This window comes from Cyrtonyx montezumae, unplaced genomic scaffold, assembly GCF_038088225.1.
Source record: "Cyrtonyx montezumae isolate F1298 unplaced genomic scaffold, pur_monq_1.0 scaffold_3, whole genome shotgun sequence".
Lineage (NCBI taxonomy): Eukaryota > Metazoa > Chordata > Aves > Galliformes > Odontophoridae > Cyrtonyx > Cyrtonyx montezumae.
In genome coordinates, this window is record NW_027072034.1 from 12,235,240 (window position 1) to 12,261,235 (window position 25,996).

The following is a 25,996-nucleotide window of genomic DNA, read 5'->3' on the forward strand; positions in this document are numbered from 1 at the left end:
CTGAACTGGTGCTTTGTTTGGCAGCTGAACCATAAAATGTGCTCGATGAAATTGTGAACATCTTATGCACACACTCACAGACATTAATTCAGATGTCTTTTTGTTCGTTTAAGTTGAATGATTCCCTCTCCACCAAATCATGTTCTTGGTATGCACTAAAACTTTTGTGACTTTACTACCACTTGACTTGTCACTGAGTTTGTCATTTTGCCAGTCTTAGTTTTGAATATGTATCTTGTTCTTTCAGATACGATTCTATGAAGTGGTCCATTCCTTAAGAAAAGATCTAGGTGATCTACAGATGAAAAAGGGGATGCTAACAGAAGAAATAAGTGAATACAAATCCCAGCTGAAGTCTCTAACAGAGGTTTGTGCGCTGTAATTGTCTCAATTAGAAACTGTAGATGTAAATTATACATAAAAGCCTTTACATTTATATGATTCAGCATTATTTTGTGTTCACCTCTGATCATGTCTGTGATCGGATTAATGATGGAACCTTTGATTTGCACAAGCACTTTCATTCACTGTGCCTTTAATGTGCTCTCACTTGCTAAATTCTGTAGAATTTCAGCCTTCTGATATTCAACTGACATTCGTGTAAGTTTTTGTAGCTGTGATTTAACAACTTAGTAGATGATAAATTTATTGGTTCAGACCTTTCTTCAATATAGACATTCCTCTATTAGTGTCTACCACATGATGGCACTATCCACCTTTCCCACAGCTTTATTTTTCAGATGTTGAAGTTTACTGCGATTTTCTTCTGATGCTGATGAGAAGGCGCTAGAATGTTACCTGTGTTAAGTAGGAGTGATTGTATTTGAATGCTCATACACTGTTTGCGTAATCATGCTTAAATTGGAAAATAATCAGTGAACATGAATAATGTTTCTAAAGAAGAAAAGGTAGGGAAAGAGATCAGGATGTTGAAATGTCACAAGGGAGAAAGCCTACAGTTGTGAATAGAAATGAGTCTTGAGGACTCATTTTCATTTCTCTGAAACCTTGTTTCCAAGGTAAGACCAGGTGTTAGTACAAGGAAATTTGTCAAGAGGACGTACAGCACTGTTTCATTCCAAGTATTACTTCAGCTCTTACACTCTTCTTTTACTACTTTTATATAGGAAGGAATTCTTTATTCCAATACTGTCGAGTATAGTTGCTTGCCTGTGACTACGAAACTTTTACACTCTTTCAATCTTTCCTCTGGTTTTCCCTTCCACATTTTAATATTTGAAGTTTTTTCTAACAGTTATATTTCTTTTCTCTATATAGCTTAGCAACAAAGTGTTTTTAAAATTTCTTTAAAAAACTACAAATGCAGATTTTTGATCACTAAAGTTGACAAACTTTTTTGTTTTTGTCCTGTGAGAATTATCTGCTTCCTATAATGTGTACCTTCTTTTCCCCTCAGTATTTTAAATTATTATGGTTCTTCCTAATTAGTTTTGTCTTATTTTTTCCCCCTCTTGATAGAAACATGGAAAGGAACTAAAATATATGCATATATCTCAGATCTTTCTATGAGCTACTACTGTCCTGGGAGAAGAGGAGCTTGATGGCTTTTCTGGTTGTTCATAGCTAACAATAGGTCTGGATATGTTTTATACTTGTAGATATTCATCCAGAAATAAAGGCATGAGAAACATGAGAGAATTATGTATAGGCTAAGAGGAAGTCTAAAGCAAAATCCAAAGTTGTCAAGTCTGTTGTGTTAAATCAATGAAAACATGAAATAAGACAGTTATGCCTAGCATTAGCTGTGTTGTGTTGTGACAGAATGGCTGTGGTGCTTTTAATTTCGTCAAGGATGTGAGCTGTATTTTATGTCTGTAATATTAGAGTGTGAGACTTGTAAGACACATAGAATGTTATAATTTTCCCTCTTGTGATCCTTCATATTCTTTGTTGGAAAGCAAAGCAGGGTAGTTCTTTTCTCTGAAAAGTACTTGCAGACCTCCTATGGCTTAATAATTTTTTTTATGAAGTCAGGTCTTCAAATCCACTGAATCTTTTTTTATACTTGGTACCATGTGTTTGGGGGTTGCTGTTGTTCTTAGAAAATGAGCTTATTTGGCACAACAGATCTAGCCTTACACAGAAGTGAGTACTGGGAAACTCAGTACAGTTGCCTGGTGTAGCAACTTCTTTGTCAACAGAGTATTTAAGAATCCAGCTGCATCAGCTGTTGAGTTTGCTTCTGAAGAAATGAAATTGTTGTAGGCTCGTAAAAGAACAAATTTTCTAAATCTTGTTAAATCTGCATGTTCTTTCTAGGCAATTCATAAAGTCATTTGTAATAGAACAACTTTTATTTCTGACTTCAGTGTATAAAGACACCTTTCATGTATTTTTCACCTGCATCTGTATACCCTTAGGTATACGAAAACATACTTTATTTAGAAGGAGCAGAATGTCTTAAGTGTGTACAGCCTCAGTTAGCAGTAATTTAGTTCTTGGTATGTAGAGCAGTAAGACCACTAAAACTCCACGGCTTTGTTACCAATTTCTCTTGTTGATTGCCTGTTGCTGCTCTCAGTTAGCACTTAATCAAAGCCTGCTGAATCTGTAGGGCAGACCCAGTTGGGTGGGAAGCTGCTTCTGACAACTAGTAGCAGAAGAACTGTGTGTGAGAAGTGCTCTTGAGCACTAGAACATAATCTGATAAGCACAGCTAGTGTCAGAAGGTCTTTGCCTCTTTTTTTGTTCTTGAAGTGAGCAATAGAAGTAATTCTGCAGTATTACCACTGTTGATGGCTGTCTGTTATGCAGTTCCTCTGATTCCGGATTCATCAGAAACAGTCCTAGGAGGGAGGCAGTGGAACTTGTAGGAGTGATGTATTTCAGTGCTGATGGATCTGTTACTTGATGTATGGTACAGGGTTTTTCAGTCCTTTTACAGTGCTCAGTACTTAAAGTATCACCACTACCTTTGGAGGTACAGATCAAAACAGAAAGACCAGCTGTAGAGCTGTATTGCCAGGAGCTTCCCAGAAACAGAACAGGCTCCTGGTGTGGGTGTTGCTGTGCTTACTATTTTCAGTTATGTGTTTCCAGAGTGGTTAGAACCTTCACTCAAGCAGATGTAATTTGCTACTGTGTCTCTCAAGACTTAGAGAGTCTGAGAAGGAAATTCTGCTTTTCTTTATAGCTATACAAGGTCAAGTATTGCTTTCTTCATCTTGGCTATGTATCTTGATGATGTTTTCCTGGATTTCAGTCCTGTTACAGTTTTATCAGGGCTTCCATTTTGTAGCTATAATTTTTTTTCTGTAGTGTTGCCTTCAGGACTTGGAATCAAATTTATAGTTTGACTGTTATCTAAAAGCTCTGATTAACTGAAATACAAAGCTGGATGTATGTGGGACAAAGATCTCTTCTAAGACCTTGTCTCTGAATCAGGATTACTAGCTGTCAGGTTTTACTAGACAAATCTAATAATTTTTTCTGGTGATAATGTTTCCCAGCTGGAGGAAAAATGTTTCTATAGTCTTCAAAGAATGTACTAACCTATTTCATTCGAAGGGTCAGTTGGCACTGGATGTGTCTGTGTTGTAAAATTGAGGCTCCCATTGCCACCTTAGGAAGACTGTTTCCTAAGATTTCTTCTTAACTTTCACACCCGTAATTAAAGGTGGCTTGCTGGAAGCCTTCCCCAAATTACTTCCCATCCCCAAAGCCTTCCCAATTCTTTCATGCAGTGCTTTAATTACCTGGCCACTACATTGTTCTATGAAAAAGACAGAAAAAGCTTCAGTTCTAGGTGGCATGTATGTTTCCTTCTCTTAATTATTATTTATACCTATCTTGTACAGTAGAAAAGCTGCCAAGAAAAATATTCTACCAAAAACTATTAGCTTAGGGCAGTAGGTTAACATTTTCTCAGGAATGTCTCAGGAAAACATAAATATTTATTAAAATTGTCTTTTCAGTCCAGTGTTTTTCTACTTTCTTTGATATACAGCTGTGGCTTTTATAGACTACTAGTCATTGATCTTATGGACTAAAAGGCTTTTTTCTAGTCCTTAATGCAGTGATCCCAATGATCCTTTTCGCCTGAGAATATTTCAATGATGATCCGAGCTCATCAGCTCAGATCCAGAGAAAAAGTGCTCTTGTGCTCTTCAGCTCTTTGTGGTCTTCAACATCCTTATCATCCTTATCGGCTTGAGTGCACCCTCAGCAAGTTTGCTGATGACACCAAGCTGGGTGGTGTATTTGACACATTCGAAGGAAGTGAAGCCATCCAGAAGGACCTCAACAAACTTGAAAAGTGAGCCCATATGAACCTCGTGAGGTTCAACATAGCAAAGTGTAAGGTTTTGCAATTTGTTTGGAGTAAGCCTGGATATGTATGCAGACTGGGAGAACTCCTTGAGAGTAGCCCTGTGGTGAAGGACCTGGGGGTCCTGGTGGATGAAAAACTAACATGAGCCAACAGTGTGCTCCTGCAGCTTGGAAGGACAATGGTATCCTGGGCTCCATCAGAAGAGAGGAGGCCAGCAGGGACTGGGAGGTGACTGTCTCTCTCTACTCTGCCTTGCTTCATCTGGAGTACATCTGCATCTATGTCTGGGGACCCCGGTACAGGGAAGATATGGAGCTGTTGGAGAGAGTCCAGAGGAGGGCCACAAAGGTGATCAGAGGGCTGGAGTACCTCCCCTGTGAAGACAGACTGAGGGAGTTGGGCTTGTTCAGCCTGGAGAAGAGAAAGCTGCCAGGAGACCTCATTGCAGCCTTCCAGTATTTAAAAATGGGTTATAAAGAGGAGAGGAATCAGCTTTTCACTTGGATAGATAGCGATTGGATGGGTGATAATGGTTCTAAACATTCCCTTCTTGAGCTTAAATTAGATGTCAGGGGAAAGCTCTTCACAGAGAGAGAGAGGTGAGGTGCTGGAACAGGCTGCCCGGAGGGGCTGTGGATGCTCCATCCCTGGAGGTTTTCAAGACCAGATTGGATGGAGCCTTGGGCAACCTGGTCTAGTACCAGATCTGGAGGTTGGTGGCCCTACCTCTGGCCAGGAAGTTGGAACTTGGTGATCCTTGGGGTCCCTTCCAACTTAAGCCATTCTATGATTCTATGAAAAAGAGCTTATTTCCCCCACTTTCTTTTGCACGCAAGGCACTGACGCTAAAGCTTTTCATACTTAATGTTTCTTGCAGAACTCTCCTGTTTTGAAAGAAACAACATTTTCATTTATCAAGATAGGGCCCCATCTACAGTACTTGGCAGATTGTCAATTTCGTATCAACATACTGAAACAGATGTCTTTATTCATCTGGTTATAACTAACTTCTTCATGACATTTGGGCAGTTGTATTCAAATAAATAATGTATCAACCAATATCTAAACATACTGAAACAAAATGTCATCTTTCCAAGTAGCAGTAGCTCATCGGAATAACTTGAAGGAATTGGTTTACACATCAGTGGTATAGTAAGTTTACATTTGCTGAGGGTTTTAATTTCTTTACAGTGCGCACATAAAGTGCTGTTTTGTGTAAGTGATCCTTCAAAGATAACTCTTTTAAATAAGCTTTTCAAAAGCAGGATCATTTTCTTTCACAGACTTATCTGTAAACCCTGTGAAGAAGTCACAATGCTTCTGTGTGATTGGCTGATGAATCTTTTCCCTGCATTTCTGTTATCTCCTCATCCCCAAGGATTTTTTGAAAGATCATGTAATTCTTACCATGCATTATGCCTCCCTAAATTTGTTCAGAGCATATGTCATCCAGGTTTTGTACTTGGAATTGAGGTTTGTCTGTTTCAGTGTCTGCCCTAAGTTGCTCTTCATTGGAGATGGAGTATAAAAGTATAGCTTAATATTATAAAACTGAGGTTTGCCATTGGATCTGTGTTTTCTGTACTCAAATGTGGGTTTCAAATGGTACCGATCATGCAAGATTAGAATCTTCTTCCTTGAAGCTTTCAGCTACATGAAGAGCATTTGTAACAAAGGGAAGCTCTTTCTGGTAGGTAGTCTTCTAGAAACCACATGTACTGGTTAACACTGGTTCATTTAACTACTTCATTTCTCTGAGTTTCTACCATGTGCCATAGGAAAAACCAGTAATAAACCAAAGTAAGGCCATGTGTTGTTGATAAGAACATTGTAATCATATTCCATGAGAGTAAGTACTGTTTCACCATTTTTAAGAGATATAAGCTTATTTAGAAAGTTATTTTTACTTATTAGTGTTAATTCCAGAACCTCGGTCATGTCCTTGAAAGCACGCTGTATCTTGATCTGTTTAAAAGCTCCTTTTCTGTTTCAGCAGGACAAAGATGTTCATCAGGTCTTCCAAGCTATCTTTTAGTGATAAATCGAAAGATAAAGATGCTCTAGTGTAGAGATCTTAAAGTCAGTTCAGGGTACACTAATGTTGTTATAAACCAAATTAACTTCGTTGCATTCAAAGCAGATCTTATTCTTCCAAAGTACTGGCAGCTTGATGGCTTGTATTTAAGATGTATTGCTATAGAAGTCCAGAAGTCTGTTTATGTTCTACCTGAAGTTTTATATACCATATTATAAATATATGGTTATATAAATATATACCATATGTTTGTTTTTGTGTGTGTGTTTAGCCTGTAGACTGAATATTTATTACTTCGCCTTGTCACTTATTTCCCATTGTTAAAATGCAACTTTGATATGTAAAAGGTCAGGTAATTGGAAAACAGTAACTTGTCCAATGGGATTTCTTCAAGAATTGTGGTAAATCTTTAGAACAGACAAACAGACAAAAAAATATCCCTTTGTTTAAATATTTCTTCTCACTTTGATATGTTTGTAGCAGTTTCAAACTGTTGAACAGATATTATTTTATACTTAAAGTATATCTTGGTATCACTTTTCAAAACTAACTTCCTTACATTCCCTGGAGTTATCATTTTGTTCTTTGACTTTATCATGGCATTAACAAATGATTTGTTGAATAAAATCTTATTTCATGTCTTGGGTAATAGAAGACACACTGAATATTATAGATATTTAACTGTTAGTGCTTTAGAGCCCTTTATGACAAAATTGTCTGGAGGTATGCTTGGAAATGCATTTTATAATTCACCAATTTCAATTTTATGCTTCTAGTAATTGTCTTCTGGTCCTAAATCTGTAGTGCTCCAGCAGTTTCAATAACCAAGTGAAGTATGTATAAATTCCAGCATGGTATTAGCAGCAGAATGCCAGAGGATATATACAGAGGGATTGTATCAAAACTTACCCTTTCAATTTGCACTTCTTTTTTAAGTGCCCTTACCACTATATCCTGTTGCAAGAGGAGTTGTGTCTGCACTGTGTCATAGGATACTTGCACCTGTATATTCCACCTTGGCAACTCTGGATAAATGGTGGACAGCAACTTTAAAAATATCTCACATAGGTGTTACTGTTGTGACAGTGCCATGTTCAGAAGTGATGACTTGCTAATTTGAGACAGTCTTCTATAGTCTTGACTTGCTGCATGTGTGTCGTTAATTAAGGTAAACATAAAAATAAGCAATGTTATCATTAGTTTAGGATGAATGGCAGTTATTTCTTTAGATTACATGTTTTTGTTGATTTGTCATCCTCAATCTGCAGGAAAATTTGTGAAGTGCTGTGTTGTTTTTTTTTTTTTTGTCCTTTTTTTTTTTTGTGATCCATTTTATTTTAGTGCAAGTAGAAGTTACTAATTTGTAAAATGTAAAAGGATATTTTTCTCTTTTTTTGTCAAAAGAATACCTATAGTAAGATTTCTGTAATGTCTTAAAACATTTCTGTGATATCTTAGAAGCATTGAGGTAATTTTTTTTCCAGAAATAAAAATAGTTTGTAGTAGCTAAGTGATAGATCCTGTAATTACATCTTAAGGCAATTACTTGGTTTTGTAGTCACCCTCAGTGAACGGTTTTGTGATGTCCATTGGATATTACCAGATAGCCGTTATTTATCAAGTATCCATTATCAGGTCTGCCATTTATCAACAACTGTGATACAAAACAGAAAAAGGGAAAAAAAAACCCACCAACAACATGGAACAGAACTCAGCTTTGTTCTTAGAAAATTGATTAAAAAACTGTGTGTTAAAAATCAGTGTGTGTTAAGATGTCTAGAGAGTTAAAAGGGGGAAAGAAATTACTGTGGGAATTGAATACCTGTAAATAAGCACCTTTTTTTTTTCCCTTTTTCTTTCCAATTTTTTCTTCTGTATCTATGATTGACATTCAAACATAAATTACCAGATTAAATTTGGAAATAACTGGCTGATTTTTTTATTCCAAAAGTTTCTGAATCACCAGCTGACTGTCTCCTTTTTCGAACAGTCCAGCAATTATCATCACAAATGTGCAGGCTTTAAAATGTTGTAAGAGTGGCATCACTTCTGTCCCATAACAGCATATAGTGTACAAACCTGTGGGGTATGTGAGGACGACTGGTCTACAGAGATGGGCTATTGGTCAAGAGCCTTAGGAAAAATAGTACTTTAATTGACTATCTTCTAGATCTCCAAATACTGAGACAAATGGAAATACTATCACCTGAATATTGGTAATTGGACTTCTCAACCTTTAGTCTTTGAATGTTTTAAGTACTTATGAGTATAGCTGTGGCCATTTTTTAAATGTCTTACCTTATAGAGCTATGAAGATGAGAGGAGAAGTCGGTCAGATCTTGAGGTTAAATGCCAACGTTTAATACTGGAACTGGCTGATACCAAGCAGATGATTCAACAAGGTGATTACAGACAAGAGAACTATGATAAAGTAAAATGGTAGGTATCTATATACTTAAAGTTTTCTCATAACATACCAATTTTAATAGAGAACTCTCTAGTTTTGTCAATCTGTGTTGAAGTTTCATTTCACAATTTTTTGACTCTGATGCACCTCATATTAGCGGATACAAGTAAGAAAAATAGCTCAATTGTCTCTTGTAGAGTAAAATGAAAAACACTTCAAAATCTGATGCATCAAATTAAATTGAAGAATGTGAACTTAAAAAGTTACTCTATTTTTGGAAGAACCTACCAGTTGCATTACATCTAAAGGTGTGGGAGCTGTTGATACTAAGGATTTTTAAACAAATACTTTTTTTTTTTTCAGAAATTAAAAGCTGTCATCTAACAGCAGGCCCAGTGCTTAACTGCAGGGTGATTGCATAGTGAATAGAGAGCAGGACCTTGAAAATTCATGTTTAAGAACTTAAATGTTAAAATGTTTAACGATCATAAATCTTAAAGGATTGTTATAAGAAGGCAGATTCTAAAATTCTGTTCACTAGAGGATCTTAGGATAGTCTTTAGTTTAACTGCAGAAAGATGAAGTGTTTCTCTCCATTTAAAAAATGAGTTCTTGCCTATGTTTTGAATCCCCACATCATAACCAAGGAAGTGAAAATGGACTTCTTATACATGTACTCATAGGTATGTCCTTTAGTGTTCAACTTCCTGATGACTTTTTCAGTGTACTTGAAGTACAAGAAATCTGGCCTTTTGTAGATTTGTTGGGAAATTGATTCAAAAATGAGATTTATGAATAGAAAACAACCTGTCAGTTCCTTTTTCATGTTTGAGTAAGTTCAAATACTGTTAGTGAAACAAATGACTGTGCCACTAACCCATTTGAAAGAGAGTCTGTCTTCTGGAGAACTGCTCACAGCTATATATACTGAAAACGACCTTGGAATCTACCTGGAAGGTTGTTGCAAATAGGATGGATTGATGCTATGGTTTGCTTCCTGTGTGCAACTGCATCTTATTAAGTGAATTGTAATAACTTTCTTGTGAAAGGCCCCAGTGTTTAACAGTGTACATTTAAAATAAGTTGAGTTGAAAAAGGCATGAATGAACGTGCCAGAGCTATATTTGAGAGAGTAGGCTGTATTCATCTAGGTAGGCACAGATGAAGGGGAGGGTTAGAGCATTATTGGCATGCCTGCATCAGGTTGTTTGAGAGCATTACAGGAGTTAATCGCTTCCAGACTCGTTTCTGCCTTTAAAAATTCTGTGTTAAATCTTCTGGTTCTTGTGTACTACAAGTTATCTCAGTTTTAAAACTATGCTATGTGTAATATTAAACTGATTAGATTTTTTTTCCAAATTGCAGGCTTATACAGGCTCATTTATTCCCCTTTTCTGACAGGATTAGATGCAAGGGTGACTCAGGGCTGCTTCTTTGTACATACAGAAATCACTTTTATTGAGGACACCAACATAAACTTTGCAAGAGTCTTACGTGAACTTTTAATGGGAGAAGAGTAGTACAAATCCTGCTGGCATCAAGTGACTGTGTACAAGGGAGAGAAGAAGATGAGAACAATTCTCCTTTGCTTTCCGCCTTATTAGGAAGGTGTCTGATTAGGTTGAAGACTGGGGTCTAGTGAGACTGAAGTCTTCATGCAAATTCAGTGTCTACAAATAGATTCAAGAGAGTGTCGTAGGAAATAGCATTAAAAACTTGACAAAACTAAAAGGTTGAGTAAGAGTGCTTATAACTCATGACTAATTGGAGAATTGTATAGCCCAGATTTACACTAAAGATGAATAATCAGAAGCAAATGAAATTATTTAGGATAAGAATTCAGAATTACCGTACTGTAAGGATTATTGCTTAAATACTTAAGAAAATTATTTTGTATAATATGATTCAATTGAAAGAGCTAGTAACTAAGAAGGGTTATCACTAGTGGTGGAATTCAGTGTCATGAACTGAAAAAAGCTGGCGAAATTAAGAATGCATGGGATTCTTATTCATTACATCTTATACATTTTACTTTTTTTTCACAGTGAACGAGATGTATTTGAACATGAACTGTCAGAAGTCAGAAGAAAATACGAATTACTAGAGATGTCACATAAAGCACAAGCCAAGGAAATAAACGATTTATCGAAAGAAGTAAATGTTAAACTTCCTATTTCTGTAACTGTGGTTTTTGTCACCTCATTTATTCAGCAGTCTCAGTGGTTCAGTGATGGCTCCTTGTTGAGCACTCGTGAGTCAAAAGGCTCAGAGGCACGTATGCAGTGTTTCCAAATATGCCACCTTGATCTATGGGATTTTGATAGCTTATAGTAGTACAAGCTTCCATTACTCAATATCCATTATCGTTATTTCTGCATTTAAATTGTTTATAGGGAAGATTTCTTCAATAAACTTTCAGGATTCGTTTTTTATCCTAAGCTAGTTAGGAGTGAATCATCCAAAATTCTCATCATTGCTAAATTTTTATCTTCATCTGAGGTAAGTGTAACTTCACAACAGCTTTTCAGGAGTGAGAAAGATGTTTTTACTCACTGTTAGTAGATAGTCAGGAATATTTTAAGGATGCTTTACATCTTTTCAGGTGCCAACTATGAGAAATAGATCATGAAAATTCATGAAATCAGAATTTTATGAGTCTTTTTGCAGCATAGGACTTCATCAACTTATGTTAACCGCAATTATAAGTATAGTTTTTTCAGTTCAGTGGATTTGGAAAAGAGAATTAAAATGAAAAAGTAAGAATATGTATGTTTGTTAAATGTTACTCTTTAAGTTCATGTTATAGTGTTATTTTTAATTCATAGCTGGCAACCGTACAGCAATCCCTCAACCTCTTGCAAAAAGATAAAGAATATCTTAATCGCCAGAACATGGAGCTTAGTGTTCGCTGTGCACATGAAGAAGATCGTCTTGAAAGGCTTCAGATTCAGTTGGAGGATGCCAAAAAAGCTAGAGAAGAAATGTATGAAAAATATGTTGCATCCAGGTAAGCTGTGTGTATCAGTAGTCAAGTATGTATAACTGTTTGCCCTTGTTTCTCTCACAGACATTGTTTCAAGTTTATTAGCTTCCAGAAGTTGTGTATTGGTTCTGTATTTGTGTAACTAGAAAAAGAACTTGGCTTGGTTTTAGCAAGTATTTATTTCTTAAAAATTTGATAGGAGACTTTGTAGCACTGAAAATATCTTTATTGTTCTCTGTAAACAGAGATTTACTAAGGTAACTTTAATTGCAAAATAGGCACTGAGAATTGTTTTTTTTTTTATGTTGCACTTTTTTTTCTTTCCCCCAAATGACCCTCCCTAAAACTAGAAGTATTTGAAAGATAATCAAATTTAGAGAATAAAGTATTTTCATAAACATGTAAAATTGGACATGGTATCAGCTCTCAGTCATTCATATCTTGCATTTGAATGCAGATACTTTTAACAGTAAATCTGAGAAAGAAATTGATAATTGCATGCTAGCCACAGTGGTAAATAGTGTCAAGTTTTTGTGTTATTTGAATTGCTATAGGTATACATATACAATTTCAAGTAGAAAATTCTATATTATTTAGCAATGTCTTGCTTCACGTGTAGGGCTATACAGCAACATTTGTAATCGCATTTAGATTTTTTCTTACTCAGAATTCCTGTTATTTCCCTACATCCAGATAATAAATAACACTTGAAAATGTACCTCCAGATGACATCAGATATTTGTCTATATGTACTTTGTAAATAGCCAGCAATATCCTTAGAACAGCGCCAGTGGATTGAATGAACATCCTCTTGAGCTTAAGAAGAATTAAGGCAGTTCAACGTTCCTTTGTTGCATCCTTTTGTTTGAACCAGCAAGGTGGAACTGCAAACTTGTATAAATCTGTAAATCTTCTGTCCTTTGTTAACTTATTTGACGTGTTCTAAATATGATTCTTCTTTAACTATTAAAAGACAAATCAATTTTTGGGGCATTTAAGAGCACTGTGCTGAAAGCTTTAGGGTGACTTTAAAGTCTTGCCACAGGAGGGAAAGTCTAATTTCTGCAGCTATAGAAACAGTAAGTACCTATGGTAGTAGCAAGTAGTAATGGTAATAACAAGTCACCCAAGTACCAAGAGTATAATAATGCTTGTCTGTTCTTTAAGTAGTATCCTGAGGTTTTGGTCTTCACAATTCATTTATTTTGTATTTATTGAGATGTATAGTTCATAAAGAGATGAAAAAAATTGCTAATGGAGAAAACTTTCATTCCTGTGTAGTGTGTCATTTGGGATCATAAACTACTTCACTGTATCAAAGATCTTCACAAAATACTTTGCTATGGAGTTGTACACTTGAGGAAGGAAGGGAGAAATATTTACTTTTACCTTGAGAAGTCAACTGAAATTCAGTGTTTTATTAAAAAGCAAACATGAAAACTTGAACAGCATATGTTCTAAAATAAATAAATATATTCAGGCTTTTGTTTAATGCAAAGGAGTTTTTTGCGAATGTAAGTACTGGTTTCTAAAACATGCAAACTATCCCACAAATCTCAGAATAAAAAGATTTTATGGCCGTAAATGCATATTTAATGTAACTAAAATAATAAAAGCATATGTATTTCCAGACCTGTAATGTCTAACAGTGGCTTCACTGTGGATTGATTACTCTCAAATAGTAGCTAAGTGCTACAGAATTTAACCACCCTTTAGCTGTTAAGTAGAATCATAAAATTGCTCAGGTTGAAAAAGGCCTTCAAGATCATCAAGTACAACCACAGCCTAACAATACTACCCTCCAGCCTTTGTAGTTCTATAAGAGAAATTTTGTGTGGGATTTCCTCCATTCTCACTTGAACTTCCAAATTTATGAGAAAGAGAGATGACAGTATTAATCTGAAATGAAATAATTTGAGATCTTTTAGTATTTATTGCTTAAAAACTTATTTATTTCAGTTTATTTGTGACATTGACAGGATGATTACTCAAACCTTTCTTTTTTTCCTCCTCTATTTCTCAACTGTAGTATGTAATCTTCAAAGTTTCTTGTGATGCTTTACACCCAGATGAGAGGTGCAAACAGTACACAACAGTATCTTATTGTAGCTTGGAAGTATTCTGAGTTACTAAATTAATTTACCCTTCCTAATGATGAAAAAGCTAGAAAACTTTGGAAAGTGAAGAAATTAAAAGCATTTTAAGTGGTTAATTAATATATACACTTGCAGAATTTCTTTGCCATCCTATACTAGAATGTTTTATGTGTGATGAATCAATGTCAAATCACCTGTATATTTTCAGTTTGCAGAAAGCTCTTATTCCTGGTAAACGTTGGCAGTAAACTTACAGAGCAGCATAGGCTGCTGTGTTTTCCAAGCAAACTGGCAGGGGAACAAGTAAGAATTAAAATATTAAACTCTGAAATGTGCTTGTACTGCTATACCTGAAGTTTTAATTTTTTTTGGCCATGAAATTCATTTTACATTCCTGTGTCATGTGTTTACTTACAGGGACCACTATAAAACAGAATTTGAAAAGAGACTGCATGAGGAATTGGAACAAATAAGATTGAAAACAAATCAAGAAATTGAGCAACTTCGAAATGCTTCAAAAGAGATGTATGAACGGGAAAACAGGTAGATGGGACGGGGCAGTAACAAAATTAAGGCAGAAACTTGCAAGTACTGTTTTTGGGTTGAGACTTAATCAAAGTTGACTGGTATTAAGTGAGGAAATGAGGTTGTAAAATTGATGTGTATCTTGTAAATGTTAACAAGAAATTATTTTTGTTAAAGATATTGTGAATTATGAATATTTACTACAAACATTTACATTGACAGTGTCAATTAAAATAGCTATTAAAATTCTTCTAGATAAACGTTTGTGGTTTGAAGTGCAGCTGTGTAGTGTTAATTCATACAAAATGTGTTTGATTTTTTTGTGGGTTTTTTTGTTGTTTTTTTTTTGTCATGTTGTACGGGCAGTCTTGAAACCAGAAAGTAAGGTGTTGATGCAGAAAGTAAAGAAGGAAAAAATAAGAGAAACTAGCAAGACATCTGTAACTTCTAAAAATCAATCTGAGACTTACTGGCATTATTTTTCACAAAAGCATTAATTTCTTGTAGATTATTATAATATTGTCTTTTGATGAAGATCCTAATCCTACAAAGACCTAATCCTACAAAGTTAAGTGTTCTAAACATGCTGTCTTTAATACCATGGAAATTGTGTGCAGTATTAGACATAATATTTCTTTCAGGATCCCCATACAGATTTAGACTATTAGCAGTATCTTTCTTTCAGAGCTTGTTTTTTGACACTTGTCTCCCTTTAAAAATAGGAGGAGCACTTAACAATTCTTTATAAACTTAGCATGGATGTCCTAAAAGTGTCTTGTGTGGGGAAGGAAATGACTAGAGTAAAAAGATATTTGTAGCATCAGCATCTGTTGTTCTAATAGGCAGCTTTGCTATTGCTCTGAAGAGTGTAAAAAGAACGTGACTCTTGCTGTCTGTCTTCTAGCCAACTGAAAGGTTCTAATTAAAAATATTACATCATTGTGTACTTTTGCAAGTGTTAGTAAAGTTTATATAAAACAAACACACACATCCACACCAGTTCCTGCGTTCAAATCTATGTTTGATTGCAAGGAACGATTTGACTGTGGAGGTTTGACAAGGGTCTGTATATCATTTAGAAAGCTATTGAGAAAGGTTTTGTTTGCATCTGGAACAAATTTGTGGAAGCTTTTTTCCTCACTTCGAAATAATTACTTCTGAAGTGTAAATCCCTTAGATCTGACTTCAAATTTTGCAAGAAAAATGATTTTTAGTTTGTGATATTTCTGTAAAGTAATTAAAAATTCCACCTTAAGATGGTGCTTTTCTGTCTGAGGCTCCCCTCAGTGGTGGAACAGATGGAAAGCCCAAGAGGGAATCAAAGCTATTTGTTGTGAAGTTGTGTGATGTGATGAGATGCTGTGTTGATTGGCTGAAAATAAGAGTAAGATGCTGGTTTTATCTTTGAGCTGAAAGCGCAGAACTAATATAATACTCAGCTCTTCTTCTTTCCACTTGCTGAGCCTGATAGGATTGATGTTGCCCATGAATCTACTAATGTTGTTTTACACTTGGATGGGTTGGTTCAGGAAGCTAAAATTAAGGGGTGAAGAGGAGGGGAATCCAATTTAAGGATGATACTTCTAACCTTAACTTATTGGGATCAGTTTCATTTGTTCAGTTGCAGTCATCATTGGCAATGTTCACTTTAGCAAGCGTGAGTGAATTCACAGAGCCCTGGAATGGCTGCAAGAAGTTTTACTTTGGACTAGCTATAGACTTTTCCTGTAGGTTAAACAGAAATAAGTGGTTTTTGAGCATGTTTGGTGCTCTCCTTGAGTAGATCTTCAATGTGACTAGAATCCAATTTATGCACTCTAGTACAGTTTTGGGGTGAGAAGTGCAAAAATGTCAGTTGTTACTTTGAACCAAATTTCCAGGTTGTCTCCAGTTAACCAGCTTGTGTAGCAATCATCTCAAAGTTTGCTAGCTGAATTCCTTTTTGAAAGTACAAATTATGCACTCTGAACACTGAAAGGCATTGGGCCTCTTCAGCCCAATCCAGCCCAACTTCTTGAGCAGCTTCAAAACCTTTTTTTTTCTTATTTACCAGTTCATTAACATGCAGGTAGTAGTCCTGTCCAGTTTTAGAGATTTCCACTTGTATGATAGGTTTGCCAGGTACATGATAATCAATGTGGTCTGTATGTACAGCAGTCAGATATGTTTTACCTTTTAAAAACGTAGTCTGTTGATCTGTAATCTGGCAGTGTCACTGAAGTGTTTACAAGCTCTATTGAAAATATTTCAACAGAAGTTGCATCACGTCTGTGATTGCCATCCTGTTGATTAGTAGTGCTTTACTCACACTGTTTTTTCTCCATAGAGTTTTGGTTTGCTTAAATTAACAGTTAAGCAAAATAGTGTATTCTCTAAACAAGTTACCATTTAATTATTATCCCCCTTCCTTTAGTTTTAAGACTGCAACTTTGCACTTCTGCTCTAAGATGTAATATGGTTGACCTTATTGCTGTTAAAAGAATTGCCATATTGTTAAATTTTGTCAGGAACCAGTTTAAATAGCCTACTCCCAAGATGAATTGCTGAATTTCACTGATAAATTTTGCAGCCTAATAATTCTGTTTTTAAGGCTCGTTTCTCTCTTGTACTTGAATTTGCAATGTTTTGCTCACGTTTGTAGCACATTAGTAGGATTCCTTTTATATGAAGCCAATTGAAAAGAATCTCTAAGGACATCTAATACATTCAAAATGCCAGTGGGTGTTCACATTTCTGGAGCAAACTGTACATATGTTCAAGAAAAATATTTGAAAATGCTCGTAACGTAGATCAGACCCTCAGCATCAACAGTTCTGTGGTTATTGCTGTATTGCACAATACTTAACAATGGAAACACAGTTTATAAGCACTAAGTGCCATTTATAGAGTGGCAATAAACTGTATTGCTGCTAATACCTTTATCATTTTTAACATAAGAATTATCAGTGTTATTCTTAGTTCATGTGATGCTGTTCTGATATGTGTAGTGAAATAGGTATGAGCTAGTTTGGAAGTCTTAACTGATTGCTGGCTAAAACATTGAAAAATTTTAGATCGTGATTAAACACGTTATTTTATGGTTCTGTATGTTGGATTAAAAATGATGCCAGCTTTAGAATGGAAAAAGAAGCACCAACAATATGTAATAACCTATATGACTGACTATCCAATTGGTTGTATATGAAAGTAGGGTTTCTATGCCCAACTAATCATCCTGCTGTATCATAAAAGTTTTGAATCATCTCAGCAAGGAGGACAACATTCCCTTAGATTTAGTGTATTACCAAGTGTAAAAACCTGTAAATACATAAATACATTCAAATTATTGGAATGTATTCTCAGGAAAAAAAAAAACAATCCTAATCTGCAGTTCTTGCATTCTGAATTATTTTTACCCAGAAATATATGAATAGGTACTTCGATCATTGTTTTTAGAATTTTGGAATGAGAAATTTTGTTGATAAATATGAAATACAATAAATAGGCATATAGAGAGACGGGTTCCTATTGCTCTATCAGAACTGAAGGAGGTAGTATTAAAGTTAAGATCAGTTAGTAGTAATCCATAAAACTAAACAGTCTTTTTCCTAACAGAATATTGACAGGGTCACTTTTGTTTCCTTCAGAAATTTGAGAGAAGCAAGAGATAATGCTGTTGCTGAAAAAGAGAGAGCAGTTACTGCTGAAAAGGATGCCTTAAGAAAGTATGACCAACTCTTAGACCAGTAAGTATCTTCTTAAAGATGCAAATAAGTTAAAAATGCAAGTACATTTATACTCAAAGAGTTCTAGGTAAGACGAATGTCTGGTTTGACTTTCTGCTGACAAAGAATAATTTGAATGACAAGAATTTTGTTTAGATGATGTTACAGATTTAATTTCAGTAGTTTTTTTTCCATTGCTAGTGCAGTAACAATATGGATATATGATTCTTCTCCTACAATCCTGCAAAGACAAGCAACCTTAATTATACCTCTCCTAGAAAAGTTGCATTTCATGCTGTGCCGTAGCAGTGCTCTAACTCTGAACTTCCATTTTTTTCTGGTTGAAGGTGGAATGTTGTCTATTATGATGACTTAATGGTTTTTCTAAAGTGGGGATTATGAGCAGTAGTAATGAACTGTTTCACTTGCTATGTGCATCTTACTGCTCTCTTTCTTCCCTCTTTTAAATTCAGTATATAAAGCACAGTATCTACACAAAGTCATTATTCTGTTCACATGGATACAGGGAAACTATGATTCTCTGTTGGTTTACAAGTAGTCTGCTATCTTGCTTTACATCACCTTGTCTTCACTTTGCAAATTTAAAGTATAAAGTATGGTAAATGTAATTTGAAATTATTGACTATAGTCAGAGCCGTTCAGGGTATGTTTATCTTATGTGCTTAATTTTTGCACTAGATTCATTCTTTTATCTACATGTTTGTTCCTTAAAGAAAAGCGCATTGCTTTAACCAGCTGTGCCACTCAGTCATCTTGTTAAAGGAACTACTTGATGTGAACTCGTTTGCTTGGAGTTGTTTTTAGTTGTATTAGTGATCTGTTAAAATGTTAATTTAAGCATAGGCACAAATTATTTAAAAACTTTTTTTTAAGTGTGTAGCTATATGATAGTGATAAAACCAGTGAAGAATTTGTGTTGCCCCAGGATTTCTCATGTCATTTTTTTTTCTCAAAACTTATTTATAGAATACTTCTATTTCCACTCTTCAAGTATTGATTAGTACAATTTCTGGAGTTCAAATAAATAGGTTACTCCCCAGATGATTATGCTTTTAAAGAAAAAGAATCAGTTTAGGAAAATGAAAGAGCCATATTTCACTTCGTTAAAATGAAGGTATCTCTTTAAGAATACAACTCTTCTAAGACTGTACAGTTGTTAGGACTGTGACATTTTCCTCCACATTCTAAATCATAGAATTGCTTAGGTTGGAAAAGACCTCAAGATCATCAAGTTCAAACAAAACCTAACCATACTTATAACAACCCACTGCTAAATCATGTCCCTGAGCACTATTGTAATGGTTTTTAAACATGTTTGGGGATGGTGACTCAATAATCTCCCTGGAGAGCCAGTTCCAGTGCTTAACAACCCTTTCTGTAAAAATGTTTTTCCTGATATCCAGCCTAAACCTTCCCTAGCACAACTTGAGGCCATATCACCTTGTTCTGTCACGTGTGAGAAGAGACCAACCCTACTCTTGCTGCAATCACCTCTCAGGTCTTTGAAGAGGGCAATGCGGTCTCCCCTCTGCCGCCTCTTCCTCAGACTAAACAGCCCCAGTTCCTTCAGTCTCTCCTCATAGGGCATATTCTCTAGGCCCTTCACAAGCCTTGTTGCCTTTCTTTGGACTTGCCCCCATACCTCAATGTCCTTTCTGTACTGAGGTACCCAAAACTGAACACAGTATTCAAGGTGGGGCCTCATTGGTGCCGAATACATGGAGAGGATTACTTCCATAGTCCTGCTCACCACACCATTGCTGATACAGGCAATAATGCCACTGGCCTTCTTGACCACCTGGGCACACTGCTGGCTCATATTCAGCTGACTGTCCATCAGCACACCAATGTCTTTTTCTGCCAGCAGCTTTCCAGCCATGAATATAATTCATCAAAATGAACTACAAAATAATGAATTGGCATAATGAGATGGAATAAAAAACCCCTAAGTCTGATGTCACTGTGGACTGAAATGTAACAGTTCAGTAGAACAAAATAAAGAAATTTTCTAATATAATCAGAACACCCAAGAGGAAAAAGGAATACCTGTGTTGACCGTTTTGGTGTTTAAGTGATTATAACAGCTAGTTCTTCTTTATTGAAAACAAGTTGACTCATCATAGTTTCCACTGGTATCATAATCTTCATAAACAAACATGTTTGAATGCTTCAGGAGTATGTGGAATGTTGACTGGCCTGAATTCTGGTTAAATTAAGCCCCTGGCAAATTTTGTGATCAGAAGTGTAACTAATGCTCAATTTTCTAGTCAGGTGCAGTTATTTTCATTTGGCTTACTGATAGATTTGTGATAGCTTTTTGTAAATAACTGCTTACAAATGCCTATATAGTATTTAGTGATAGTATTTGTGGAAGTACTATATTGATGAGAATCTGGTGTTTCTACCTCAAAGTAGATCACTCTGATGTCAGGATGTAATTTTTGTTCCTTCTTTCCTACTTTAAAGCTGTCAATTTGTGTGAGAATGTTTCATTTACCTACAATGAAAGAAGCTAAAAAAATTTAATATTTTGGATTAAATTTGGTCAGTATTAAACCTTGAAGGAAACTGATGACCAAATGGAAACTTTTTCATTTTGCTTCAAGTTGTTAGTATTATTACTTTTTCTCATTTTAAAGCTGTATTAACTCAATTGAATGTTTTGAGGTTGAATGAGGAGGGCAACTCTATAATATTTCCGTCTTCTACTACATAACAAGTCTAAATGCTAAATGTATACCAACTTTTTCTTATTTTGAATGTCTTAAGTACTATTATCAAAGTAACAACTGTTAACCTCCTTACCAGAAAGCAAGCAAACAAAAAGCCCTGAAGAGTAAAACAAAGGCAGTCTGACTTCCTGTTGCTTTATCCTACTAGTTAAATTTTCGTTTTCACCTTGAATCTTATATGAAACCAGAAGTAGTTCCTATCACAAGGTGCTGTGAGTACCCTCTAAGGTATGATCTGGGGTAAACTCATAAAAAAAAAGCATGTCACTTCATGGTCCGCCTACCAGAGCTGTCTCTTGCCTTTGATTATTAACTTCTTTTAAACCTTGAGAAGTAAACTTCTTTTTCCAGAACTGTAGCTCAGCTTTATCTGTGTATCTGTGGAAATTTTTTGTTGTTTTTTTTTTTTTTAATATTGGAAACCACCCAAAGAAGCACCTACCAATTCTGTGATTGTGTGGTAATTCTGAGGCTCCAGAACTGGAGTTAGTATTCTAGGTGGGGTCTGATGAGAACAGAGGGGCAGTATTGCCTCCGTCATCCTGCTGGCCTCACTTTTCTCTCTATGAAAAAAAAAAAAAAAAGAGAATATCACTGATGCAAATACCAATAGTATTTTCTAAAATGTTTATTTTTGTGACTTTATAATATAATGTGCATATGTAGTCTTGAAACAGCTACGACATCTAACACAACAAAGCTCATCCCTTTCCTGTCGTTCTTAGACTATGTGTAGAATTTCAGTTCCAGTAAATGCAAATATTTCAAATAACCGCTACACAATTCCCTTTAAAAACTGCCTTCATCTTATTCTTCTGATGAAGAAGTTAATTAATTTAGGTGCATCTAAAAGGGTAAAATTTGCATATCATTTCTGGAAGATATCCTCTTGGAAGTTGAGAACCAGTGCAGAGAATGTAATGAAAGGAGATGGAGTTTTAATAAGAAGAAGAAGCAAATAAAAGGTCAGTTTCCCAGGAGACTGTGTCTAGTTTGTCTCCAAGCTGCAGAAGCAGCACTGAAATCCATAATGGATAGAATTACATGCATCCATGATTTCTGCTTGCTTTTTTTTTTTTTTCTGAAGACACATTTACTGAGACTTATCATCTTAATGGATAACTTTAAGCTGCTTTTTAACAAGTGGCTGTCTATTTATGGTGTTTCTGCCTAAAAGAAATCTGACATTCCTCAAAGCCTGCTTTAGATTGCACTATTATTGAAATGAATTTTAGTAAACAAAAACAGAAAGCTGAATTAATCAGACACATGAGTTGTAGCGCTAGGAGGACTGCGCACTTGCTAGGACTTAGCTAGAAATCTTTGAATTTTCACTAATAAAGATCATAGCATTTTGCATTCTTTACTACGATAGCATTCTTCCAGAATCTATGGCAAGGCCTGTAACTTAGTCACTGTAGCAGTCTTCAATGGTGTACTGTAGGTGGAGAATTATCTATGTCAAAACTCAAAGGATTTGTAAGCTGGCCTGTCTGAGCTTCATTATATCTAGAATGCAGGCTTTTAAATTTATTCTCTTACTTTGCATGAAATTATCAGTGTTAATATTTATAGCTCTAAAAGTCTTTTTAATTTGATTTCCACCTACTGCATCTCTTAAACTACCCTGGGAAGGCTGTATCAGTGTCCCTCAAAAGCAGCTGTAATTCTGTTGAAAGAGGCATCATATGATTGTGCTGCTGCTTATTAAGCCTGATACACCTTGAATTCTAGGGATGAAGATTTCACTGCAGTCCATGGTTTTGGTATGATCGTTACTTTTCCTTGCTAACACGTGTTTTTGTGATTCTTGCTACGGATGAGCACTGATGGGATCAGCAAGTAGTGGCTCTTTGGAACTCTGGTCAGATAATGTTTCAGCTGCTAAAAGTTTACACGGGCTCATAGGGAGACTGAAAAAGCTCCAAGACAAATTTGAGGATTACTTAACAAATAAAAATCACATCCAACTAAAAAAATTCTTAAGTTAAAAATAGTTGAACACTAGTAGGAGAAATGAAGAAGCAATACAGTGTACACAGACATTTTGCTTGCTCAGAATATATATTTTTGGCCGCTGTTGAGGACAGTATTACCAGACTACCTATCTTCTGATACACTGCAGCTATTTGATGTACAACAGAACAGGAGCTGTGAAATACTGGGAATTTTCTTACTGTTTATTTTATGTGTTTTGTATCCCTTTAAAAACCTTGAAGAAAGGATGTGAAGGTGTACTATAAAATCATCTGTCTCTATGATTTTCAGGCACTCACTTAACTATTACATTTTTTCTACTATTTTAGCTGGTTATATGATGGTTCTGTTGTATGATCCAGCTTATTGAGTTCTTTTCATTATTGAGCTCTTTTCATCATTGCCCTAGGTGAACTACAGCCTGTTTATTTATCTTAGTAGTTAGCGTGTTATTAAAATCATAGCATACTGGTTGTAAAATCTGGTATTGTGGCCATCATGTTTAGATTGCTGTTTCATCTTTTAATATTCTTTTGCTGCATGTCATGTTATATATAGTACGAGTATTATGGGATAAGACCTGAAACAGATATAGAAGTTGTAAAGCAAAAAGGACATCAACTTTGAAATCAACGTTAAGAAATAAAACCCTTCTTTCAATTTTTTTTTCTCTGTGTGTACATTCAGGAAGCTATCTTCTATTTAACATTCAAAGCATTTTGACAGAACCCTAACTAAAGTTGAGTGTGAACCAGACTTTTACTGATATAGACTTATTCTGTCTTAATATCTCAATAACAATAAGGGTTTTAGCATCAGATCAACATCTGATCACCTTCCTCTTAACTGGACAACTGGTGAAGAACAGTTTGTCTAAGTGGGAGTTTATGTGGTGATCTGAGAAGGGAGTTAAAGCTTCATCATCTTGCAGACCTCATAGTAAACTCATGGGAAACTCTGAAATACTAGACATAGAGACTAACATTTATGTGAACTTTGAGCAGAGCTTGTCATCCACATAGTCAAATTCAAACTGTTGAGAAGGGTTATGTATAAATGGGAAGCCTAACTCTACTGCTGTCAGCTTGCACTTCATGGTGCTTCTACTTGTATGGTAGTGATACTTGTTTTATGTAAGTATCTCTCAAGAATATGGAAAACACTAGCACTTTGTTATATAACTGAAAGTAACTAGTCTGTTTGATGAATATCCTTGGAAATGAGGAACCATCATGCTGTGTTCTTGAATGGTACCAAAACAGTATACATCACTGAGCCAAAATATTTTTGAGCCACGAGCTGCTAGGAGCTGTTTGCCTTTGACATTAGTCCATCTAATATTGAAATATCCCTAAATGACCTTAATCATGTTGAAGACTTCCCAAAGAAAGGGTCAGTGTGGTATTTACAGGTGGTATTCACAACTGATAAAACCATCATGTGAGTCCTTGGAGTCCTACCTGATGTTTTCTCTCTACATGAGATTGACTTGTCCATTGACCAGTAGGAGAATGGGAAAATCAGGGCTGAAGAACTGACTTCCTTTTTGCATCATCTTCTTTCTAGCTATTATTTCCTTCTGAATATATCCCAGATTTGGTCAGGGTTGCCTTAGGGCTGCTTACATTCAGGGACTAGCAGATTTTTTTGATGTTTAATGCATAGTTAACCAGAGTTTAATTTCTTGCCAAACTGTAACTTGGTCCTGGTTAGCTGTAGGGTCCCTGTGACGTGTTAGCAGGATTTTTAGCAAATAGTATATAGTAGTGGCACTTAGATGTTCTGTGATAGTTGAATTCTGGGGATACCAGAAGGGAGGTGGTACTACTTTGAGAGATTATGGTATCAGTGAGTGTGCACTTGTGAAGTGTCTTTTTATATCTAAAGAAATAAGGAGTTACTTACAAGCCAAACTTTAGCCAAACCTAATTGGGAATATTTATTCAGAGAGGGCCTCTGAGAGCACCACTAAATGAAAGTGGATAGGTTTTGCTGCTGGTGATAATTAGTGAGAGGATTTGTAATTGCACAGTAAAGGCATGGTGAATTGATGAAATCTGTCAGAGGTGGAATGGAAGGGTACGTCTGAAAGAGTTGTAGGGAGATTTAAAAGAAAGTATAAAAAAGCTTCCACGGATCTTCTTAATGATATTGCTCATATGAGCATATGTTGTCTGCTCCTTTTGTGCTACCCCTGCTTGTTAGCAAGTTTTTGTAATTGAAATGATGATGACTGAAGATGGTCTGAGCAAACATCTTCGATGAAGCACGGAGATTGTAGGGATTGTGCGTGCACATGCCCTTCATAGATAATCCAGAAGCAAAAAAAATCTTTGGCTTCTAGCAGCTTCTCACCTACAGAATAAAAATACCTGCAGGGAGCGTAACTGGAGAAACTCTCTCTTAAAAGTAAGCAAGCATTTTAAACTTCATCATCACAGGGCAGAATAACTTTGGAAGTAAATGTACTGGAAATACTGTTTAGGTTCCTTTGAGATCAAGCATAGGTGTTGTATAAAATACATACACATTTCAGTCATTTTAGTTTTTTCATAAAGTGTTAGATTTCATAATTTACACCTAAAATATAAATTAGAAGTTTAGAATGCCCTTAATTTCTTTAACTATTGTTATTGCCTATTTGTATATCTTTTTTAATATTTACTATATATGTGATAAAAATGCTGCAACTCGTAGCTAATACTGTAAAGGAAATACTACTGCATGTATGTGTATATAAGGTAGTTTAAGCTTTGGTGTGGAACTTTGTCATCTGCAATTGTTTTCATGGATATTCTAACAGAAGGTGTTCATTGCCATGGGAAAGCAGATATAAAGGCACAGTGATTCAACTGCTTCGTTCCTTCTCAAATTTTGTTTAACGTTTGTTGTGGCTTCTCTGCAGTAGTAAACTGCTCTGGATAATAAGCTTAAAGATGGTCCAAAAAGTTGCAACTTCCCATTTTATCTTGGTTGCTGGGATCATTGGAATTGGTTGTGGATTGTAGAGAGGAGAGGAATTTTTCCTATCCAAATCTCTCTGGGAAAGAAGAACATTTCAAATGCGCAAAATGATACAATGAGTAGGTGATGAGAATAAAGCCCACATTCTTCTGTTCATGCTCCCTAACTTCAGACATTTAAATGGCTGTCAAATCCCCAACTATACTTATTTCTCTAAACAATAGCATTAAAAAAAAAGGTGACTGATAAAAATCTGTTGTC

The 25,996-nt window shown here is 35.6% G+C and overlaps 1 protein-coding gene across 1 annotated transcript in view; it reads left to right on the forward strand.

The window, feature by feature from the left end:
- Positions 1–25,996, forward strand: part of PIBF1 (progesterone immunomodulatory binding factor 1) — a 107,267-nt gene that overhangs the window by 6,421 nt on the left and 74,850 nt on the right. Inside the window, exons 4-9 of the mRNA XM_065744039.1 lie at positions 248–367; positions 8,632–8,765; positions 10,779–10,887; positions 11,559–11,740; positions 14,230–14,355; positions 17,964–18,062. Of these exons, the coding sequence (XP_065600111.1) occupies positions 248–367; positions 8,632–8,765; positions 10,779–10,887; positions 11,559–11,740; positions 14,230–14,355; positions 17,964–18,062 (770 nt within the window). The remainder of the gene's footprint in view (positions 1–247; positions 368–8,631; positions 8,766–10,778; positions 10,888–11,558; positions 11,741–14,229; positions 14,356–17,963; positions 18,063–25,996) is intronic.